Genomic DNA, 26,355 nt, shown 5'->3' on the forward strand with positions numbered 1-26,355 from the left:
GTACAAACCGAGAACAAACTATTCAAAACAACAAACAAAAAACAAATATGAGAACTAGCAAAAAACTACACAAGCTCCTGGCTTTCGACAGAAACATATAGAAGGGGGCGAGTTGAACTAGCAGTTGCTTACCCTCCCCTAATCTTGATAAACGGTGTAACATACAATGAAAAATCACTTGAAAAAAGCTAAAATCATCATAACAATGTATGATTTCTCTTTGAGAATTCTTTGTTGTAAATCAGATATCACATGAAAGGTACCAAACAATTATCAATCTTTCCTCAATCAAAAGCAGACATCAATAGTGCCCCCCTTTTCTTAAACACTTTGTCATTATTTATCTTCACACATTCATAGTTTCTGGTTAAACTCTATTTATAGGGACTAGCTCTGTTCTGAATCCTATGTGCTATATAGCATAGTGTTCTACATGGTGGAAATTGTCTTTACACATAATGCATTTTGAAATTTGAGGTTAGATTTTGGCAAAAACAGGCTTTACAGCACAATTTTAGAAATAATGAAAGCATTGCAACTTTTGTTATTGTATTGAAGTATTTTCATTTCCTTGTGTATTTTGGCATGGGTATCACAGCTATATATTTTTAAAGTCCTTTATCATCGACTATCTTTAGTGTATAAAGTTTTGGTTTGATTTCTGAGCAAGTCGAACTATGAACTTGAAAAGTGGTATTTCTGCATATCAGCTAAAAATTTAGGAGAAAGAGTAAAAGATTGGGAGTTCAAATAAGTTGTATAAGGTGTAAGTGTTGAACTGACCATTGGCACTACTTTGTGAACTACCACTTCAAAAAATCTTGACATCTAGTACGAATTAGGGTTCATATGTATGTCTCATTAATATCAACTTCTTGATATCGATATAAGATGTGGTATGAGTGGCAATGAGACAACTCTCTATTCAAGTGACAGTTTGTAAAAGAAAACCATTTAAGGTCAAAGAATGGTCTTCAACATGGTGCCTTGGCTCACACCTAACATCAAGCTATAAAGGTGTCATACCACCAGTTACTCACTCAAATTTAGAACGTATGTGAAAGTAGGCCTACTCGGACAAAAAATAGTGCATTTGATGTCATTGTTCACCTAAACTAACCTACAAATTTGCAGAAATGAAACTTTTGTTGAAAGAGAAATATATTAAGATCATTTTGAGCCAAATAATACCTGTCTATGAGTTTGCATTTAAAATTGAGGATTAATGCGCTCCATGGTATACTAATTTAAGATTTCCAGAAAACCAGGGGTTATTTTTAGTGGTACCTCCTTTCGGTAGCTCTCTTCTTTCTTATATGATTTTGAATGTATGTTGAAAATTGGCATGCATAAAGGTGACACCTGTACAATTCAGGATATACCTAGTTTCTTTGAAGTTAAAACTTAAGGTAAAATATTTAGAAAGCTGTGAAAATTGCAAAATTTGGTTGAACAGATAGGGACTTTTAATTGGTGGTAAAGCCCCAAAAATGACTAGGGAAAAACCGACAATCTCATCTATATAAAAAATGAGAAACCCTTATGAACCACATCAACAAGTGATAACTACTGGACATCAGATTCCTGACTTAATACAGGTGCAAACAAATGCAGAAGGTTTAAACGTTTTAAATGAACCAACCTTCACTCTTATCTAAAACACATTAATATCATAACATAGTAAGACACATTCTAAAATATCAATTGAAATGGCTTTACTCAATCAAAAGACATATAAACACAAGTGAACATACACAGAAAGAATTATTAGCCTTTCAATGTTAATTTCAAAAATCAGTTGAGCAAGAAAAGATTTTAATATCAGTATGAATAGTTGGGTATCCAACAGTAGTTTCCCCAAGTGTTCCATTCACTAATGTGTCGTTGAGAGTAAAAATGCTTGTTATCTTATTTTCTCGGGTATTGTGAGTAATAGGTCGACTATATTTGCCCACCTTGCAGAGCTATCATGCATGTCGGACAGTGTATAGAATGATGGTAATGTGTACATTTCCAACTGGCAGGTGTCATCAGACCTGGACCTCGTTTCTATAGTTGGAGATCAGTTTTTGTGTTTTGGTCGGTTTTATACTGAATGCAAAGTCAACTTAATTTGTAGTGTTTTCATGACAGTTTTGCAGGTTTTATTTTACCATGACCTTATTTTTGGTGTTTATTGCTAGATGTAAAGTTTTGTGTTTTTGTCAGTTTTTCTTGTGTCAACTATTTTTGTGTCTGGTATGATCATTAGGTGTATGTGTTTTTTTGACAGTTTTCATAAAACCGTGACCTATTTTTCATGGTTTATTGGTCAATGTTAAGTTTCTTGGTTAAGTTTGTTTCTTAGATACTATATCCAATAGGTCAAATTTATTTAAAGCATTGGATGCTTGTATGATGTACATTGTACTTCTGACTTAGACCACATTTTCTCTGATCCTGTTAAGTTTATGTGGTTACCTGTAGTAAAACTTTATATTGAGGACTATCAATAACCAGATGCTCCGCAGGGCGTAGCTTTATACGACCGCAGAGGTTGAACCCTGAACGGTTGGGGCAAGTATGGACACAACATTCAAGCTGGATTCCGCTCTAAATTTGGATTGTGATTAAATAGTTGACACAGCATAGGTTTCTGACACAGAATGAATGTATTCAAATGAACTTAAAATTTTTGTTTTCTCTTAGAGCAATTCACTATGCTGTTGAATATTAATCCTCTCAAAAAAATGTTTGAAGAAATTTTCTTTTTATTTATGAAATTTCAAATGAGAAAAATTTAACCCAATTTTTTATTCACATCCCCCTTTCCCTTATTCCAAAACTAATTTCAATTAAAATATTCTAATGGAGTTTGCAACAATTACTACTCATTTAAATACATCATAAAATATTAAGATGTAAAAAAACTGCTTGTTATCACTGAATGGTAAAGATTATTTAAATTTATCAGTTGGTAGTAAAAAGTGAATATACATTGTATATTGTATATAACAAAGATTTAAGTTGATTCTGGACAAAGAAAGATAACTCCAATTAAAAAAAATTCTTGCAGATATTTCTTGCTTACTATACTGGACAAAGAAAGATAACTCTTAATTAAAAAAAAATTTGCAATTTCACAATATTGTGAAATTAGATATTTCTTGCCATTGCACAATACTGTGCAATTGAAAAGACTTGCTATTGCACAATACTTAATATAATAATTTTAGATCCTGATTTGGACCAACTTGAAAACTGGGCCCATAATCAAAAATATAAGTACATGTTTAGATTCAGCATATCAAAGAGGCCCAAGAATTTAATTTTTGTTAAAATCAAACTTAGTTTAATTTTGGACCCTTTGCACTTTAATTTAGACCAATTTTAAAACTGGACCAAAAATTAAGAATCTACATACACAGTTAGATTTGGCATATCAAAGAACCCCAATTATTCAATTTTTGATGAAATCAAACAATGTTTAATTTTGGACCTCGATTTGGGCCAACTTGAAAACTGGGCCAATAATCAAAAATCTAAGTACATTTTTAGATTCAGCATATCAAAGAACCCCAAGGTTTCAATTTTTGTTAAAATCAAACTAAGTTTAATTTTGGACCCTTTGGACCTTAATGTAGACCAATTTGAAAACGGGACCAAAAATTAAGAACCTACATACACAGTTAGATTCGGCATATTAAAGAACCCCAATTATTCAATTTTGATGAAATCAAACAAAGTTTAATTTTGGACCCTTTGGGCCCCTTTTTCCTTAACTGTTGGGACCAAAACTCCCAAAATCAATACCAACCTTCCTTTTGTGGCCATAAACATTGTGTTTAAATTTCATTGATTTCTATTTACTTTAACTAAAGTTATTGTGCGAAAACCAAGAATAATGCTTATTTGGGCCCTTTTTTGGCCCCTAATTCCTAAACTGTTGAAACCAAAACTCCCAAAATCAATCCCAACCTTTCTTTTGTGGTCATAAACCTTGTGTCAAAATTTCATAGATTTCTATTAACTTAAACTAAAGTTATAGTGCGAAAACCAAGAAATTGCTTATTTGGGCCCTTTTTGGCCCCTAATTCCTAAAATGTTGGGACCAAAACTCCCAAAATCAATACCAGCCTTCCTTTTATGGTCATAAACCTTGTGTTAAAATTTCATAGATTTCTATTCACTTTTACTAAAGTTAGAGTGCGAAAACTAAAAGTATTCGGACGACGACGACGACGACGACGACGACGACGACGCCAACGTGATAGCAATATACGACGAAAATTTTTTCAAAATTTGCGGTCGTATAAAAAATAGCCGTGTGGACCATCTTCGTTCATGGGCTGGGTCATCGGACACATTTTTTAAACTAGAAACCCCATTGATGATTGTGGCCAAGTTTAATTAAATTTGGCTCAGTAGTTTCAGAAGATTTTTTTTTAAAGATTACTAAAATTTAAAAAAAATGGTTAAAAATTTAATATAAAGGGCAATAATTCCTTAAGGAGTCAACTGACAATTTTGGTCATGTTGAATAATTTGTAGATCTTACTTTGCTGTATGTTATTGCTGTTTACAGTTTATCTCTATCTATAATAATATTAAAGATCATAACAAAAAACTGAAAAATTTCCTTAAAATTACTAATTTGGGGCAGCAACCCAACAACAGGTTGTCTGATTTGTCTGAAAATTTGAGGGCACATCGATTTTGACCTGATAAACAATTTTACCCCAAATCAGATTTGCTCTAAATGCTTTGGTTTCAGAGATATAATCCACATTTTGACCCTCTGTTCTATTTTAAGCCATGGTGGCATTCTTGGTTGGTTGGCCTTGTCACCGGACACATTTGTTGAACTACATACCCTAGTGATGAATTTGGCTAAGTTTGGTAAAAATTGGCCTGTTAGTTTCAAAGGAGTAGATTTTTGTAAAAGTTAACAACGACAGACGACGGACGCCAAGTGATGAGAAAAGCTCACTAAATGAGGTTGAGGTCTCGAAAGCTACACCGTGGCCTAAAATTGCTTATATAACAACTTAATTTCAACTCTGGTGGTTAAAAAGTTGTCTTATAAGCAATCAAACCACATCTCCTCTTCTTTTTATTTTACAATCACTAACATCATCATTACAAGATTATACTCTCTATTATGATGTCTTGTATTCTCCAACAATAATAAGAAACAAGTGAGACAAAAAACTAAACATTGGAAAATGTATCTTTGGAAGAAATATAAGTCATGTTAAAACAAAAACAATTTATTAAATAAATCATTAAACATGTAAATATCTCAGCAGCAGTTCCTTGACACTTAAAATTGGACGGTAACTGACATAGAACAACTTCCAACATTGTCATAAAAATATGTATATAAACCAACAAATAGCAATCAATAAATAGAACTAAATATTTCACATTTTTATCAATACTGAAGAAAAAAATAAAACCAATCTATCACATTTCCATAAGACAATGGACGGAATGTTCAATAAGGCTAATACATATACATGTACAATATAAAATGGTATAAAAATAAATAAGAGTCCTGGTTTACCTAAATAAATATTACCACCTATTGGTAAGAAATAATCTAGCACTGCAACCATTTTCTTTTCTTTCTAAGTCAATTGTGCTGGGTTAATATAGTTCTTCAATATTGCATATTTTTTCAGCTGCATGGTAGCTTTCAGCATGTTAGAGCTGAATAAATGGATGGTTTTATCTATACATAAAATATTATCAATTAACATTGCTTGTGAATAAAAATAAATTCATTCTGTGTGTAATTTAATGTGACATTTTAAAATCAGAATTACTACAAGATAGTTTTCAAATTTCATCTACTGGTACCTAAAATCCCTAATGCTTCACAGCAAAAAGGTGTAGTAAAAAAAATCATTAATTAAAACAGTTCAATAATTGATACAAATGTCTGCAATCTCATTTAATATTTCAACGGTGGTATATAATTAATAATTTCTGATTGTAGCCGACAGTCCACGAAGTGCCCATCTGTATGATGAAATTCCTTCTTTCTTGACCTCCATTTCAAATATTGGTTCTCTAGCAGAAATTCTAGAGGCATACACAGGACAGGAGTAGATCTCTGCTGCCTTAGACGGGTCTTGTTGATTGGCTTTGTCTGTGATCTGACAACATGTGAGGTGCACCACGGGGAGTGCCACACATGCTTGTTTGGGTGGTGAATCCATTAGTTCTAAAACTGTTTTGTCCCAGGCACAGCCCCACAAATGTATACCATAGACGTACATACCCTCTACAGGAGGCTCACGTATCTAAAAATATGCAAATATAAAAGATTATTCTTTGTTGTTTGTTTTCGCTTATTTATATTTTTACACAATTCAACAGAATATAAACTAAAGTGTGTTACTTGTTATGTATTTTTATCATCATTTAAGTCTTCATGATGACCTGCAGCAGTTTACATTTTTGTACTTTGGTCTTCAATAAAATGAATTATCTCATTGACACATCTTTTATTCTGATTTAGCTTATTTATTTCTACATAGCATCAGGATATATTTCAAATAAAACAGTGTACTCAAAATCTGACAGAGCTGTTGGTCATGACCACTATTCCAAGTGCTTGTAAGCACTGAAGGGTATATATTGCTTCAATTCATCAGAGGGAAGTAAAATAAAACATTGCATTGTATAAAGCATTGGTTGTATTTGATTCAACTACAATTCTTGACAATGGGAGATAACTCCAATTTTTAAAGATGACTTTGACAATAACATCATTTACATTTTTAAAACAGATATTCGATTCTTTGTGTGGAGGTCACTCACAGTGGTCCTTCTGTTCAACTAAAATTTTGTGGTGGTTTTATTTTTGACTGACTAATTTAAAATGTATAACAATATTTGATATGCATCTATATAATTATTATTCAACCTATTTGGAAAAAAGTGATTAGAAACTTTACTGTATATACAGGATAAACTAATTTTCCATTTATGCTAAAATAAAATTTATTAAATTTTTAATTTTCCAAAGTTAAGAATATATTTTATATAATAATACATACATGTCCAACATCTCTGGGGGTGATATCAGAGTTGACAACAATCTGGTCAAAGTATCCAGATCTATCACCACAATGGTTTCTGATGTAATCCTGCTTCAGTATAGCTATCAGGGCCTGAGGTCTGAAGAACTGACCTAGGGTCCAGACTGGAACCTTAGATCTTGGCTGAAAATAAACAAAACAGTTACTGAATTTGAGTTTTAATTGAAACATACCTTAACCTAAAATCTTGTTTAAAAAAAAAACCAAAATTAGTCTGAAAATAGTCAAATTCATAACTGGATCTAAGATGTAAAATAAATTGGTTATCAAAACTTATGTCTACAATATATTGATTATTAAATTAGTATTATAACTCAAACATTCAATCTTTAAAATTAAAACCTAAATAGTTGAACATTTTCTTATATATTTAAAAAAAACCAATCATGGCAAAGAGAAAAGACAGGAAACTCATAATAATTATACATTACATACCAGTCCTATCAATTTCTCCAGAGCCATACTTCTGGCTAACAGTCCATCTCTATCCCTGTCTCCACTGAGCCAAGCAGCTACAGACATGGTAAGGGGTGGTGCAGCACTTCCTGCCATTTGACACCATGTCTTGGGGATTCTCATGTGATAAAGGTCATCAGCAGCTGATACAATATGTTCTGACAGATTGTCACCAAAACTCTCAGTCTCACAGGCATTCTTAATAGCCTGTAATCAAACAGTAGAGTATTTTATTAATGAATTGAATATGATACTGAAATAATTACTGTGTCAGAGAATTTTCATTAGCAGTGTTTAATATTCTAGTTACTCCTTGTTACCATTTCTAGTAAAATGTACTGATATTCTATGTTTCTTTCACTATGCCTGTGTTTTTGAAATCAACTCTAGTTTAGAGAGTTTCGCCCAGACATCACCACATCAGAATCATATTTCTAAATAAACACAACTCTTCATTTATAATTTGGATTAGAGAGTGAATATTGCTAACCCTCCCATAGTTACATTTTTCTTTTCATCCATTAGATTAAAATGATGATCTGTCTATATTTTGTTAATTAACTTCTTGTGACCATAAAAATATCTTACAGTGAGAGTATTCCTTATTTCTAGTCCAAGTGCTGACATGATTTCTATCTCCTTCATGATAAATGTATTAATGTTGGGAAATTCTGGTACTTTGGTTGGTTCACCAAGACGAACTGTCTCACTTGCTTTCTTAATCCTCTCAGTAACAAAATCCTGGAAATAATGAAAATAGCACCTTTATTCAAATGTCCGTCTTTTACCATTCTTATGATGCTTATTGAAAAATAACTTGCCATTGTTTGTTATCAATTAATATATTGACCCTATGCTACAGATTCATTCTAATTTGTTGGCTACCAATTTTCGAGGATTTCACTGGAAAAAGTCAACAAATCTAAATTTTCTATCAGGTGTTTTTGGCAGAATTTTGAAAAATCAGGAAATCAAATATTCATGATAATACAATATTTCTACAATCCACAAAAATTGGTACCAACAAAAATAAATGAATCTACTCTTTTCCTTTAAATCAGAAGCCATGCATAATAGATGCGTGAAAGTTTTAAACTAGACTGCAAGTCAAAGATACTCATGCATATATATGATACTATGCATTCATTATTGTAGTGGGGTACTAATTTTGGTGGATTTTATGAGGTATAGGTAGATCATGAACTTTAGTGTTCAAATCAGCACAAATTTCCAAAAGATTTGTAAAAATGTGTACAACAAAAACAAATGTGTTCCTGGATTCATAAAAATTTAGATTTTCCTGTTTCATATTTTTGGTGAGTTGAAATAACATGTAATTTGGATCAGTAAAAGTGACTGATGTTTGATACTTTATAATTCTAGAAATATAAAGTATTTAAGTTTAATTGCAATATGAAGCTATGTGCAAAAAGATAACCTAGACATGCAAGTTAAATTTTAAACCCTGAAACCAAATTTTATGAAAGAAAAACCTTCAAAACATCCTAATTATAAGGTCTTGAAATGGTATTATACGTAAAGTAGAAAGATCTAACATTGAAACAACAACAGATTACAATACACAATAGTAAATAGATAAAGAGTATCTGAGGACTGTTGACATCTGCTTAAGACATCTCTTTTTATGAACCACAAAATACAAAATATATGGTGCATGGTACTGTACAATTGCAGAAATAAGTTTGACTGCAATTCATAGGTTGATATTTTATGGTCGAGCCTATATTCGTACCTAGAATACAACATTCAACTGTTTGAGATTACATAGTAATAACAATAGCATCAACGTTTTCGTTACTTGTGAATAAAGAAAACAAAGCTGAACCCAAGGGGACATTCAAAAATAGAAGTAAGACAGACAACACTATGGTAAAAAGAAAAATAATAAACAGACAAAATAATAAGTCCACAAATCACTACTGTACACAGAAAACTATAGATTAAGCAATACTGACCCACCTTACAGGGAGATATGCAAAAGGGCAACCATAGATTTGAAAGTTCCAGATCCAATAAGGGCACCTGTTGATGGTGGCAATTTAAACAACAAGCAGGGGAAATTAATTCATATTGTAACATTTTACCACTGAAGAAGACTGAATGTTGTGGCTGCAAGTTCATGGAATATATCCAGTCATTTGTGCATTATGGTGCATGGCAAATAAAGATTTGGCAATTGGTATTTTTTTCTGACCAGATTGTGACTACAACAAGTTAAGGGAATATTTTATTCCCATGGTCACCTGTGAGTCTGTGACACAGATATTCCATAATGGCCAACCATATAATGAAGGGAAACCGTAAAGCAAACACACTGCACCACATGTCCTGAATGTTTACAAAGTAAGCCTCATGATATCAAGAAAATACCTATTAAAAAAACACCAATCATAATAGAAAAAAAATTCATAGTATTTCTACAGAAAAAGTATGAGAGCCCCATTGTTTTTACTTTCCTTATCAATTTTTATTTAATACATTTTTCTGATATGTTTAATTTTAATCTGTCACATGTATGAAAAACATTTAATAGGCATTCATACTCTATGCGACTTTTAAGAAAATACTGATTTTAAATAAATATTTCATAATGTAAAGTATAGTCCAATTGAGTTCAATAATCTTCAAAAATAAATGATTTAAAAGTCCTGAATACACATGCTGCAGCTAATTATAAGTCCTTCTTTTTCATTATATTACACAAACTCAAAAAAAGAATAAAATAATTTGGTTTCTAGGGTAACTATATGTTTCACCATCCATCCTTGAGTAAGGAGATATACCGTATCTTTAGATCACAACAGACATTTACAATACATGTACCATTCATTGAAAATAATCAATTTTAACATTAAACCCCAAACTTTAAAAATTACTTGAGAAAAACATCAGAATTGATCACGAGAGTTCAATTACTATGTAGACAAAAATAAACAATAATTCAAAAACCTTTTAAATATGAATTTTTAAAGATTTCTAGAACTCAAATGAACTAAACATAGAACCACACCCACTATGAGTTGCACTCTTACCTTTGGTTGTATTTTCTGTGTGTCAAAAATAGAATTGTATTGTCATTTTTCTTCGACTTTCACCCTTTTTTTTCTTTAATGACATATATCTTTAAAATTTTTATGATATATTTCACCTCTTTTTCTTTAATGACATATATCTTTAATTTTTATGATATGTTTCACCTTTTTTTCTTTAATGACTTACATCTTTAATTTTTATGACATATTTTTCAATTAAATTTTTCCATTTGAATTTTTTTTAACTTTCATAAAATGTGAGATATTATAACAGTTCTTGCATTAATTAGAAAAAAGACTTTTTAAAAGGTTCCTAGATGCTGATGTATGTTATAAACAATATGACCTTGGTAAAATCAAGTTGACAAAATGTTTGACTACAAAAAACATAAATAAAAATACGCTATATTATTACATTTATTGGTAATAAAATGTAACAGATCATACTAAATAGATCTTCAATGATATAAATTATGTCACGACATAAAAGTTGATATTTTACCTTTGTAAGAATCTTTGGTACTTTCTGTAGTAGGCTGGTACATATTTCCCATAATTCCACATCCTTCCTAAGTTTGAGAAGTGAGAAGCTTGCCGTGGAGAAGACACCCATGTTGACAACACAGGGATTGTTACTATACTTACTAATACCTGCTAATGCTGGACCTTAAATATAAAGGAATTTTCTTGTCAATTTGCCTCTCAAAAAAACAATTTGGAAAGACTTGAGATGTTCCGTATCAATTTCAGTAAGTCAAAATCATTTTTCATATTTTAAAACTCAAAATATATCTTTTTCATACAGTCAAACCTGTTTACAAAGGACTACAGAAAACTGAAAATTTTGAGAGGTGACCTTTGAACTGTAAGGTCCATTATTACTACTGCTAGACAAGAACAAGGTAACGTGAAAGTACAGGTTTTTGAATATTATTTTTAGCAGATTTGACTATTTAATAAACTAATAGATAAGCTTGTCTTTCAATTACCTGCTTAAATTGGTACCTTATAGTTCCATTATGTATAAAAAAAAAAGAAAGATGTGGTATGATTGCCAATGAGACAACTATCCACAAAAGACTAAAACGATACAAACATTAACAACTATAGGTCACCGAACGGCCTTCAACAATGAGCAAAGCCCATACGGCATAGTCAGCTATAATAGGCCCCAATAAGATGTTCTCTATAACTATGTAATTGTATTTTTATAAGAAATAAAGTATTTCTATTTGTATTCGGTAGACTATATAAAGTTATCTTAGGCAGATTACTAGTCTTGAACAGTAAAGAATCAAGACATTAAAAGTGGAAAAAAAGAATGTTTAACTATGACTAACCATCAAAGGGTGTAGGCGGTCTAGGAAACATCTTGTGTTGTAAACTTTTGTTGGATGGCATGGCATCAAATACTTTGTTCAGTCTAGTGAATACATACTGGTCATCTCCAAGTAACGTCTGTAAAACAAATCAAATATTACATTCTAACATTTCTAAGATGTACTTTTTTTATTTTTAGAATTTCTCAAAGATTTCTGCATAAATGGTTTTAAGGGAAACATGTTAACGTACTATAAATTGATGAAAAGATGAATAAAATGATTTTCTGTCATTTCTTACAAATGTAAATTTTGTATAGTGAAAAGGAGAGAAGCATTAAAACTTATTGATTCTTATATTGTCTATTTTTAAAGTTTCTAAGAAAATTAAACTTTATGAAAAATTAGCAACAGAAGTACATGTACTAAAGTTTACATTATATTCATAGTATTCTGAACACATTACTATTACATGTGTACCTTTATGCAACTGCAATCAATATTTTCTTAACTTAAACTTAGTCTATTGTCACCTTTATATTTAAATGAAACATAAAAGCATATGATTGAACAAATAAACTCATGTTTTAACATAAAACGATTAATAATCCTTTAAATGTGAGACATATATAAAGTTAAGATTATTATTATGTCTTAGTCAATATAATAGCTGTAAAAAAAGCATTGTAAATAACAATTGTTCATCACCATGGTGTTAACTCTGTGGTTAGGTGCAAAGGGGAGACAACCAGAAACCAGTCAAGATAATCATTCCTTCCTTTAATGTTATATGATCATTTGTCCTTTTTCATGAGTAATTTTAAAGTTTTTTGCCAAATTAAGGCTTACAGAATGTTGATTTTTGTCTAATATTAAATTTTGAAGCTATGTAACAGGAGAATCTAATATATTCCTGTTCAATTTTGCCAGGATCTAATGTTTTAAAAGAAAATATGAAATGCTGCAATAAAAAAGTTAAAGTGTCATTTTTAAACAAATATTTTGAAAAAAACATAATAATTACAAAACATGAATGTATATTTTACCTATTTTCTTTTAAGAAACATATTCAATGAAATCAAAATACTTGCATAAAATAAAAATTTACATTGTGAGCTTTTCTCACCATATTGAAAAATGAAGTTAACAAAATCTTTAAAAAAACTAACATCAAAGAAACATTTATTTAAGTAATCTATAGGCACTCTGACGCTAGGACAACAATTATCTTGACTACTATATTAAGGAGTTTTCACACAACACACAATGTGTAATAAAGTGTCATACCGGGCATCCTTCTTCCTGGTGAACATAGTGAAAAGATAAAAAAAAGTGATATTATTTTAGAAGAATGTTAAACTGCATGGGTAATAGAATCTTAATTTGAATACACTGTTATAGTTATTTTTCAGTGGATGACCCTTGCATGATATGACTGACTAATATAATCATATATTCAAATGTCACTTCATAACTGACTGAAAGATTTAATAATGATGATAAAATATATGGCTGCTATTTTAAGGAATGAAAGACTGAAAAATGAAGATAAAATGTGACTCATAAATCGACAATAGGATTGAATAATTATAACCAAATGTTACTCCTAAATCAACTGAAGAATTGAATAATTATGACCATATGATACCTATGTTGACAAAAGGATTGAATGATAACCAAATGTTACTCCTAAATCGACTGAAGGATTGAAATGTGATCACCAAATGTTACTCCTAAATCAACTGATAGATTGATTTATAATGACTAAATGTTACTCCTAAATTAACTGAAGGATTGAGACCAAATGTAACTACTAAATCAACTGAAGGATTGAATAATATAATGACCAACAGTTACTCCTAAATTGACTGAAGGATTAAATGATAACCAAATGTTATTCCTAAATCAACTGAAGGATTGAATAATGATGACCAAATGTTACTTCTAAATCAACTGAAGAATTGAATAATGATGACCAAATGTTACTCCTAAATCAACTGAAGGATTGAATAATGATGACCAAATGTTACTCCTAAATCAACTGAAGGATTGAATAATGATGACCAAATGTTACTCCTAAATCAACTGAAGGATTGAATAATGATGACCAAATGTTACTCCTAAATCAACTGAAGGATTGAATAATGATGACCAAATGTTAATACTAAATCAACTGAAGGATTGAATAATGATGACCAAATGTTACTCCTAAATCAACTGAAGGATTGAATAATGATGACCAAATGTTACTCCTAAATCAACTGATGGATTGAATAATGATGACCAAATGTTACTACTAAATCAACTGAAGGATTGAATAATGATGACCAAATGTTACTCCTAAATCAACTGAAGGATTGAATAATGATGACCAAATGTTACTCCTAAATCAACTGAAGGATTGAATAATGATGACTAAATGTTACTCCTAAATCAACTGAAGAATTGAATAATGATGCCAAATGTTATTCTTAAATCAACTGAAGGATTAAATGATGACCAAATGTTACTCCTAAATCAACTGAAGGATTGAATGATAACCAAATGTTACTCCTAAATCAACTGAAAGAATGAATAATGATGACCAAATGTTACTCCTAAATCAACTGAAGGATTGAATGATAACCAAATGTTACTCCTAAATCAACTGAAAGATTGAATAATGATGACCAAATGTGACTCCTAAATCAACTGAAGGATTGAATAATGATGACCAAATGTTACTACTACATCAACTGAAGGATTGAATAATGATGACCAAATGTTACTCCTAAATCAACTGAAGAATTGAATAATGATGACCAAATGTTACTCCTAAATCAACTGAAGGATTGAATAATGAAGACCAAATGTTACTCCTATGTCGACTCAAAGTATGAATAATGATGACCAAATATTACTCCTAAATCAACTGAAGAATTGAATTATGATGACCAAATGTTACTTCTAAATCAACTGAAGAATTAAATAATGATGACCAAATGTTACTCCTAAATCAACTGAAGGATTGAATAATGATGACCAAATGTTACTCCTATGTCGACTCAAAGTATGAATAATGATGACCAACTGTTACTCCTAAATCAACTGAAGAATTAAATAATGATGACCAAATGTTACTCCTAAATCAACTGAAGAATTAAATAATGATGACCAAATGTTACTCCTAAATCAACTGAAGGATTGAATAATGATGACCAAATGTTACTCCTAAATCAACTGAAGAATTAATTAATGATGACCAAATGTTACTCCTAAATCAACTGAAGGATTGAATAATGATGACCAAATGTTACTCCTAAATCAACTGAAGGATTGAATAATGATGACCAAATGTTACTACTACATCAACTGAAGGATTGAATAATGATGACCAAATGTTACTCCTAAATCAACTGAAGAATTGAATAATGATGACCAAATGTTACTCCTAAATCAACTGAAGGATTGAATAATGAAGACCAAATGTTACTCCTATGTCGACTCAAAGTATGAATAATGATGACCAAATATTACTCCTAAATCAACTGAAGAATTGAATTATGATGACCAAATGTTACTTCTAAATCAACTGAAGAATTAAATAATGATGACCAAATGTTACTCCTAAATCAACTGAAGGATTGAATAATGATGACCAAATGTTACTCCTATGTCGACTCAAAGTATGAATAATGATGACCAACTGTTACTCCTAAATCAACTGAAGAATTAAATAATGATGACCAAATGTTACTCCTAAATCAACTGAAGAATTAAATAATGATGACCAAATGTTACTCCTAAATCAACTGAAGGATTGAATAATGATGACCAAATGTTACTCCTAAATCAACTGAAGAATTAATTAATGATGACCAAATGTTACTCCTAAATCAACTGAAGGATTGAATAATGATGACCAAATGTTACTCCTAAATCAACTGAAGGATTGAATAATGATGACCAAATGTTACTCCTAAATCAACTGAAGAATTGAATAATGATGACCAAATGTTACTACTAAATCAACTGAAGGATTGAATAATGATGACCAAATGTTACTCCTAAATCAACTGAAGGATTGAATAATGATGACCAAATGTTACTCCTAAATCAACTGAAGAATTAAATAATGATGAACAAATGTTACTCCTAAATCAACTGAAGGATTGAATGATAACAAAATGTTACTCCTAAATCAACTGGAGGATTGAATAATAACAAAATGTTACTCCTAAATCAACTATAGGATTGAATAATAACAAAATGTTACTCATAAATCAACTTTAGGATTGAATAATAACAAAATGTTACTCCTAAATCAACTGAAGGATTGAATAATAACAAAATGTTACTCCTAAATCAACTGAAGGATTGAATAATAACAAAATGTTACTCCTAAATTGACTCAAGGATTGAATAATGATAATTAACAACTCAACTACCAGAAGGATAGGCATGCAAATGATACCCCTAAATATTTTATATAAACAATGGCAGTTTATGGTAGGTGAAACATGTGTTATAAAAAGATTAAATTTAGACAGGGGGGGATATATTTGTTGTAAAGATTTGAGTAAGAATTTTTTCCATAACCTTTCTAATAACGTTTGTTGAAGTATTTAAGGTAAAAAAAATAATTGAATAATGAAATTGCTGACAGTACAAGGGCTGTATAGTCAGTCAAAGTCGTTAAAAACTTCCATCATCAATGATGAAATCAGAACAGAAATTAAAAGTTTTCAGGTCATCATTTGGTACTGTTTATTCAGACATCATCTATAACATAAAATTCAATTAACTACAGTTAAATCAAATTTTGAAGAAAATATCTATTTAAAATAAATTCATCAAATTATTTTGCAGATTGATTCCTACATTATTATGAAATTTAACCATGAGAATAATGTAAAAGAATTTTTTTCTGTTCAAGGATCGTGTTATGTTTGACATTTATGCCAAAACCTTATATGTGAAATGAGATTTCTAGTGAACATAGAAGATTAAAAAGACAATATGTGAAAAGTAATACTAGAATGACCTGAAAACTTTTCATCTTAGTCAACATAAAACAAAACTAAACTGATAAACTAATACTAACTAAAATTCACAATTTTAGTAAACCTTCAGGTGTTTTTTTTTAGTTTTGACAGTTCTATTGTTTTACTATAAATGAACAGAACAGCTGCTCAAATTAAAAATAAAATGAAAATGTTAATTTAGTATTGAAATAAAGAATATTGGCCAAATGCCCACAGCTAAGAAATATAAGAAATTTTTGAACACTATACTATGTATTTTTTTAATTTTTGTAGCTACCTGAAATTCTTTTGCCTTATTAGGTATCTGGCAAAATAAAGTTCAAAATTTCAGTCACATGATCAAAACTGTTCATTAATCTGGGTTATATCCAATCAACCTACAAGACCATTATTTTATTTTAATGAAGAACCAAAACTTTTTGGACTTCAACTTAAACTGAGATTTTTTTCTTCAATTTTTATTCCTAGTTGGTTTTGACTTTTAAAGAACTATTTTGGTGGACATTTTAAAAGTAGTAAGCAATGGTTTACTAAAAACATAAAATGAATGAAGCAACTAATAATGACCATTATATCATGAACTACATGATCCCTCATATGGTGGATATGAACTACAAACTGAAATAAAAATCATTATATTTCATAGTATTGCAGGATGATCAATATATAAATAATTTCTTCCTTTCAGATTATAAGAAGCCTTTGTCAATATATTTACCCAAAGACTTTATTGAAAGTAGAACAATAAATATCTCATTGTTTAGGATATGTATTTGTAAAATTTGGATCTCTGCAATTTTTTTTTGTTTTCTTTTGCTGGTTGATTAAAAACATCCACTTACACCAATAACTCTGTTCTGCTTTAGATAATTTTTCTAAGAAAACATATATAAAGTGTTGTTTTTTAAAAATGAGATGTAAACAAAAACTTAGTAATCACTATAGTGAGCTACAAGCTGTTTTTTTTAAATTCAAGGGTAAGGGCAAATTCTTATTAAGTGATATATGTAAATATAATAAATTGGACAGTTAGTTCCTTTAAAATTTTGGATAATTACTGGAGATATGCAAAATTACCATGCACAAGCAAATACAATCAAGTGATGGATAAAACAGCCAGTTACATGCATCCAATGTGAATGTACAAATTAAATTGTGCAAATGTGTATCCCAAGTTGAATTTTGTGTGTTTTCATGCAAGGGAAAACATGTATTTTTTTAAAATATTATTTAGATAATGTTACACTGCCTTACCTCAACACTAGGATGAATATGACAGCCTTCTGGGACATCAAGTGTGTGGGGACTTATATTATACTCCAGTGCTTGTATCAATGTGTTCAACCTAACATTTGGGTTGAAAAATGCTGCAGGGTGCTTGTATTTTACTAAAATATAGAAAAAATAATCACAATTACAGTACAAAAATATCCCATAAAATAGAATACTGAAAGAAAACTAATTTCAGTACACTTAAATTTACAACTTCTAAGATTTATCTATCACTATAAGAACGAAGAAAGATAGAAACTGTAGAATTGTATGAAAGTAGCTGACGGTTTAAGTTATTAATGTCAAACCTACTTCATTGCATTTATATGTCTTTTTTTTAGCTTACTTCCAATAAAGGAGTACATTTTTACCCATCTTTGTGTAGGTTGGATTGGCAAAAAGAGTTTGACTGCATTAAAAAACCCTTCACATTTTGTGTTTGTACCAACATTTGAGACTCTCATTGAACTGTATAATTCAAATCACCTATATTTTTTTATTTTACTTAATAATTAAACTTACATCTCCTTTCTTCAAAATCTTTTTTAACAGCATTAGGTGATAACCAATAATCTACTAAGGCACTAACAGCTTGTTGGTCATAGGAGTCAGTAATGTGACTTCCATATATTATCTGTAAATATAACAAAAAAATCATTAATTATCTCCCCTTCTTTTCAAGCTAATTTAAGACAACACAGTACATGTGTATTTTAACATTGTAATATCTTTTCCTGTAACCCATGTTCAAATTTAGTGAGTTCTAGGTCTCGGTTTTCTAACTATCAGATCTTATTTGAATTCAGTCACTTTGATATCATTCATAGTTGCAACATCCAGCATAGTAAACATCAGGCATTGTCATAAAATTGGTAAAAGTTGCTAAATGGATTTCTTACACTAAGACTCCATACTTTTCAATCACTTAACTATTAGTTTGATTTTGACAAAAGGAGATGTTTCACACTCTTCAAATATATCTAATTCTTGTTCATAATATTGATTGAGAAAACTGCTCAAAGATTCCTCAAACTTATGAAGGCAACAAATTCTATGAGAACATTCTCATTCTGCATATATAACTCTTGTCCATAATATTGTGTTCATGATGCCTATGATGCCTAAATCATCTGGAAAAACTTGATTCCTTAAACTTTGGATAACAAAATTGATTTAGCTACTTACCTCACTCATCATATATCTAAGGCCTGTCCATGACGTTGGTCTAGACATCTGTGATCCATCTGGTGCAATACAACTTAATGGATCCTTAAACTCAGATACCAGGATAGACATGGACTCCTGAAATTATAGAAATATTCAAAGTATACTCTTTTTATTAGTTAAGGCAGTGCAGTAAAAATAAAATCCTCCCATCTGCCCTATGTTTTTCAACAAGTTGGATGAAAATCTACTAATTAATTTTGGTTCTCAAGTTTGAATGACCATTAGGAATCTGTTTAACGCTATAAAGCTAGGCAATGTCAATAAAATAGGCTTATCCAATGGATGTTGGATGTGTATGGATTGATAGTTTAGTCTTAGATGCATGATTTTTTTATTAGTTGTTAGTGGCTTTGAACTAGCTGTCAGATAACTGATAGTACTCTCAGATCTGTTCATTGTGTCTTTTTGTGTCCAGATGTATAAGTACCCGGCCACGTCCACTTGTATTTTTGTCCATCTGATGAGTTCAGCCTTTTTCAACTGATTTTTATAGTTGTATCTTATGTTGTACTGTTATACCACTGTCCCAGGTTAGGGGAGGGTTGGGATTCCACTAACATGTTTAGCCCTGCCACATTATTTATGTATGTGCCTGTCCCAAGTCAGGAGCCTGTAATTCAGGGGCTGTTGTTTGTTTATGTGTTACATATTTGTTTTTCATTCATTTTTTTTATAAAATTAAGGCCGTTAATTTTCTTGTTTGAATTGTTTTACATAGTCTTATCAGGGCCTTTTATAGCTGACTATGCGGTATGGGCTTTGCTCATTGTTGAAGGCTGTACAGTGACCTAAAGTTGTTAATGTCTGTGTCATTTTGGTTTCTTGTGGATAGTTGTCTCAATGGCCATCATACAACATCTTCTTTTTTATATTATAACATACATTCCTATCTATGATGTTATATAAAATATTCATGAATTTGTTGAAATGTCAAATTACAAGTATTATAAAACTATTTTAAGAGATAATAATGTTACAGAATGTAAATTACCATTAATTCTGTGTATCCAATTTTGGAGAAATCTTCGGGACCATTCCATCCAGACATACCAAACCTGGCTCTGAGTTGTATGGCAGCATGGACATAACACAGGTTGTGTAACATAGGTGCCCATTCCTGTCGTGAAGACTGCTTCAATATGTCAGAGTCAAAACAGTTAAATGATCTTATCAAACTGTCCTTCATTACCTAAAAGCAAAATTTTTTTAAGAAAAAATAATCACTATTGAAAATAAATCAATATAAATGTTTAATAATCAGAAAGTATATTCCATGCAAATTTTTGTATTTTCAATGCTTTACTTTTTTTTATACTAAAATTCAACCCATCATACATCAATTATCTGGTGGATATGAATTCTGATTTATTTAAATTACCCTGGGTGAATCGATGACACATTTGACTGAATTCTGTAACATTCTGGTGGGTATGAATTCTGATTTATTTAAATTACCCTGGGTGAATTGATGACACATTTGACTGAATTCTGTAACATTCTGGTGGGTATGAATTCTGATTTATTTAAATTACCCTGGGTGAATCGATGACACATTTGACTGAATTCTGTAACATTCTGGTGGGTATGAATTCTGATTTATTAAACTTACCCTGGGTGAATCAATGACACGTTTGACAGAATTCTGTAACATTCTAGTGGGTATGAATTCTGATTTATTAAACTTACCCTGGGTGAATCAATGACACATTTGACAGAATTCTGTAACATTCTAGTGGGTATATAGTCTGGTTTAATCCTACAAGTTATCCATACTCTAAAGTTATGGTCAGGTTTAGGATTCTCTGTCATTACAGTCTCTAAACTCTTCAGTACATTAGGAGCATTGTGAGCATTGTTCAATAGTACCCAAGATCCCTACAAAATAGAATAAATAAAATACTATGCAGCTGTAATATTCCAATGAAACTGTCTAATAGACAAAGAGCAGAATTTTGATTTTAAAACCGGAAATGTATATTCTTTTTAGATAAAAACTTCAATACATAACAAAGCTATCTTTAACGATTACTATGGATTAATTATTTTTTGTTGAATACCAATTTTCATGGAATTTCATGCACACATAATCAAATATCCACGAATGTAAATTTTCCTTAATCCACGTTAAATTAGTACCCACAAAAAATAAACAGCACTTTTTATTCAGCATATAAGAACTTTTAAAAGGTTTTAATTTGGCAACTAATTGCAACTCAAAATAAAATTGTTTTGATAAAATTGAATTTTTAAAATTAATTCCCCTGATCAATATCTTTACATGAGTAAATTCTATACATACCTCCGTCATTCCTTTCAGTATGATACGCTTGACTGCTTTTTCTGTAGCAGCCGTGTTCTCTGTCAGTGTTTTAATCACAGGTTTGTTCTGTTTCTTGTTGGCATAATCTATAAATACTTTGTAAGCCATTTCTGTTTCAAACTGGTACAACAATAAAACAGGTGTGCTAGGTGAGCTCTGTCTGTGCATTGTAGTGAAGTCTATTCCTACATCGCCATAATACCTGGTAATATATATACATCAATTATTTCATCAATCATTGCATTCAAATTATTCATGTTTTATATATGTTTAAATACAAAGTGAAGACAGAGACACAAAAACAAATATACATAAAAGTTAAATAAAAAAAAATATTAAAGATAATCATAAGGTATTTAGCACAAAATTAATATGCACAGTGTAATAAATGTTACAATTTTTTTTCATCTCATATCATATATTATTCACAAGAAAGTTAGAAATCAGGTAGGAAACATAACATTACAGTGAAAGTTGCCCAGACACAACATACAAATATGTAATTTACAACCGCTTATATCTTTACACATTAACTAGCAATGTAACACATCCCTTACTGTATCCTCAAAAACTTTAAATTTAGTCAAGTAAATACTTCTAATTATTAGGAATTAGATAAAAACTGTTAACAGGAAAATAACAAATTGTTAACATAAATATCACAATTAATTCAAATGTGTTAATTTATTCCTTTCAAGCTTTGGGTCCATTCTTTTTACATTTTTTTGTTACATGTTTTGAAAAAATATATATAGTCTATAGTATCAAATTTTTATGTCTACTTACTAGTTAATAAGTATCATTCATAAATCAATTATTGTTTTAAAAAATCTTTATAAAGAAAAAGACAGGACATTTAATATCATAATAGTAGATATGACTGTTACAAGTCCACAAGGTCCAATGTCTTACATGGGTAATCATGAACATGGGTAATATTGGCGTATTACAACCATAATTCTTATAACTCCTCATTTGACACAATAAAATTTGGAGAGAACTCCTCATTTGACACTAAAAAATTTGGAGAGGATTTGAATCGGTGCAATCTAACTTTGTTGTGTTGCTATAAATCATTGCTACAAGCTTCTACCACACATTACAACAAAGCATGGGCTTTATATATAGCATGTAATGTTCCTTAACCTGGGACTTATTCAAAGTTTTCAAGAGTCAAGACACAGAACTGTTTCCTTATCAGCCTTTTTAACTTTTAACTTGTTGCATGCAAGTCGCAGCTAAAACACAAATAGGAACAAATGGACGTAATTACAGGCATAACTTTAACAGTTATGATTAGTATTATAAACTGTTCTTTAACTACAGCATATCAAAACACAAAAGACCAAAATGTTGATGATAAAAAGAAGAAATTATCAAATATAATAAGTATAGTAAGTAACATATTCTTCTTTGCCCCAACCCTCCGATCTATTTTAAGAATTATCCAAAGTTTCTTCAGCTGAAACATTTGAGACACAGCAGTAAAACACAACACTTATAAAACTATCAAAATTAGTAAACACAAAATTCAAGATTTCGTCATCATCTTCTCAACCAACCACCTATTAACAAAATTTACTTGATTGGTAATTAAGGTTAAATGATATCAAATATGTTGCCACTCTTGTTGTCTGAGTATATGTCTTTGCCTATGCTATATTAATTATGACCCTATCCATGAAAGCAGCACACATAATTTTGTACACGCCCACTATGGAGTTATGTGTAATTATCACACAGCTACAGTGCAATGAATGCTTATGACATGCTGTCACACACTGCATGCTGCTTACCAACGTTCAGTTGCATCTACATCCTGATGTCTATTGAAAACATAAAAGTCTACTTTAGCATGGAAGCCTTATATAAAAAATAGTAATTTATTTTTTTACTTTGTATATCTAACGCCATAATAGCATGCAAGGGTATCGGAGAAAAATGTTTTACACAATATTCTTATACATTTTTTTTATTTTAATAAGTTGATGGAAATAATTTTGAGAAAATGAGGGATAACAGAAATTTTAAGCAGAGAAATACCCAGCAAAAACAAGATTCTTTACTATGAAGGCAGAAAGCACCTTATAAATTTCATCAGAACAGGTTTTACAAAATTGCCTGTGTTTAATCATATATCATTTCTATTTGTTTGTGATATAGCAGACTTGTATTTCTTTGTAAGTAGATTTACTTTGAACTTGAAGCACACAAATAATCCTTCAAAATCAATCCAGACAAAAATAAGCAAGTATATATTATTATTCCTCTGTCAGTTTAAGCAGACCTGCCAACTTTTGAAAATCTCCATGGGGGATTTAGCGTGCGACAAGATTTTTAAGGGGTTACAATTTTAGCGACTTTTCTGTGAGCATTGTTTTTTACTCCTAAAATAGTCTAAGTTCTCTTATTTTTTCTTTTGGTATACTAATGATGAGCTTGTAGGCCTTGGTTACTTTTATTTGCATGATTCTTGTACTATTAAATTATAAAATTGACAAAATAACTGAGGAATAGAGAAAATGGCATTAAAAATAAAGGATTCAAAGTAGAGACCCCCCCCCCCCTTTTCCCGCTCCAAAGACCTTCTCATCTATGAACCTTGACTCAAAACACCTAAAACTACATTTCCTAAAGTAAGAAGGATGAAGACATATTTTAATTTAGTCTTACTCATGGTCTTTATATCAGTATCGATGAGAAAATGGATTAAATTTGAGTTATCTTTCTTTGTATTCAGAGGTGCTCTTACCTACGGAGGCTTATACAGTAACACAGTAGAAGTGTACAAACAATGGCGTCGATTTTAGATCAACAGACACACGATGTCTGCTTTCAAAAATTAAACAAATTTCAAGATAAACGATGTTTTCTTGAGAGTTCTTTACATTTCTCAATTTATTATGATTTTGCTGTGGAACTATGGCAAATGTTGCAAATTGTGCTTGTATGATAAATTGATTAAAATTGAAAGGTTGTTTGACCAAATTTATACAAATTAATATTGAGGATTGTTACGACCCATTAGGTAATCAGATTACATACAACCACTAATTATGACACCTGTTGTGACTGTTGATTAGCGTAGGGTCATTAACTTGTCATAATATGTCCCCAGGTAAAATGATTGACTTTTTAAAATTGATCAGAAAAACTTCAAAATCGGTAAACAATAATTTTTTAGGGTATATTTGTTGAAAATCGGGATTTTGACTAATTTTACTATTCCGATATCGGGATTCGGGTTGAGGGGTAAAAATCGGGATGATACCGCGAAAATCGGGATAGTTGGCAGGTCTGGTTTAAGCCAATATTTTTCAAATATTTTGAATAGTTCATTTTGACAGTATAATTATAACAACTGAAATATCCATTCTACTCTAAAATACATGTATCAATATCTTAAAATTTACTTTATAACTATAAAATTAACTAGCACTAATAAATAACGTTGAAGGTTAAACAGTTGTAATATACACTATGCTAATATATCATATTACATAAAAATAGATATATTTCATAATAAAGTTAATGATGCATACATTTTTTTAAGAAAAAATCCTGCCTGCTGAAGAAATACTTCAATGAAGTTGGAAATGACTTCTTAATAGAATTCTAATGTTTGTTGGTTTTAAATTAATTTACCAAAGTTTTTAAATTTACCAAGAAAATTAAGGTTTCCACGTGAACAAGAGAAGGAATGAAAGTGGTTGACCCTTTAAAAGTTCCATAGTATAAAGCTAACTACTGTACATAATATAGCACTAAGCTGTCTAGATCCATTGTTTAATTAAGACATTACGTGAAAAGATAATGGGTGAATTTATTTAGTGTTGGTCTCCTATTTCTCAGATACGCACTCCTAAAAAAACAATAAGGTTCATTGTAAAATTCCTCAGAAAACCAGGAAAAATGTTTTTTATTATAAGCATGACTTTCCTGAAACTTTTGTTTATATTAGAAACACTATTACATCAATTTTTCTATATTATAAAGTTACGATCAAATAAGAAATTAAAAGTGAAAAATAAACTGTGAACATTATAATGTATTGAGTGCAAAAAAGTGAATATCAAATGAAATTATAAAAGTCAACATAACAAAGCACAGTGTCTAGCTGCAATCTGGTTACATTCTGAGAAAAGAACATAAATAACATTTCAGGTAAAAAACAAATTCTTTTTAATCAGTATAAGGGTAGTAATTCTACTCACTTCTTTCCAAGTACTCTGTTGATGAACAGTGTGGATGCCTGCATGAGTCGATCACTACGAGCAGCTCTCATCACACACAACCATTGAAGGTTCTTACAATGTTCATCAAATTTGTCTGGTAATGGCTGAGTTTCTCCAGCCACAGTGATTTGGGGGTCAGCAAAATTACGCCATGGTGATTCACGACCATCCTTTGGCATTTTATCAAACATGTCTTGGAACCATTCAAAGTGTGTAGCTAATACCTGAAATATGTCAGAATTTGTTTCTTCAGCAAAATAATGTAGACACAGGTTATCAAAGCTATTTCAGTAACCAATAACTATAACACAGTACTATTATCCTGTTTCATAAATCTGACTTACTTATAGGACTATGTATA

The 26,355-nt window shown here is 30.5% G+C and overlaps 1 protein-coding gene across 1 annotated transcript in view; it reads right to left on the bottom strand.

Annotated features, from left to right (window-relative positions):
- Window positions 1-5,233: 5,233 nt before the first annotated feature.
- The window catches only part of LOC134687647 (uncharacterized), a 108,211-nt gene continuing 87,089 nt past the window's right edge, over window positions 5,234-26,355 (bottom strand). The window contains exons 85-99 of the mRNA XM_063548100.1: window positions 25,974-26,218; window positions 25,562-25,621; window positions 21,739-21,961; window positions 21,126-21,314; window positions 20,431-20,628; window positions 19,398-19,514; window positions 18,735-18,846; window positions 18,195-18,328; window positions 17,218-17,244; window positions 11,938-12,055; window positions 11,100-11,263; window positions 8,133-8,285; window positions 7,524-7,751; window positions 7,047-7,211; window positions 5,234-6,287 (exon numbers count right to left, since the gene is read on the bottom strand). Coding sequence (XP_063404170.1) covers window positions 5,961-6,287; window positions 7,047-7,211; window positions 7,524-7,751; window positions 8,133-8,285; window positions 11,100-11,263; window positions 11,938-12,055; window positions 17,218-17,244; window positions 18,195-18,328; window positions 18,735-18,846; window positions 19,398-19,514; window positions 20,431-20,628; window positions 21,126-21,314; window positions 21,739-21,961; window positions 25,562-25,621; window positions 25,974-26,218 — 2,460 coding nt within the window. The 3' untranslated portion in view covers window positions 5,234-5,960. The remainder of the gene's footprint in view (window positions 6,288-7,046; window positions 7,212-7,523; window positions 7,752-8,132; window positions 8,286-11,099; window positions 11,264-11,937; window positions 12,056-17,217; window positions 17,245-18,194; window positions 18,329-18,734; window positions 18,847-19,397; window positions 19,515-20,430; window positions 20,629-21,125; window positions 21,315-21,738; window positions 21,962-25,561; window positions 25,622-25,973; window positions 26,219-26,355) is intronic.

The sequence above is a fragment of the Mytilus trossulus genome, chromosome 10, assembly GCF_036588685.1.
Source record: "Mytilus trossulus isolate FHL-02 chromosome 10, PNRI_Mtr1.1.1.hap1, whole genome shotgun sequence".
NCBI lineage: Eukaryota > Metazoa > Mollusca > Bivalvia > Mytilida > Mytilidae > Mytilus > Mytilus trossulus.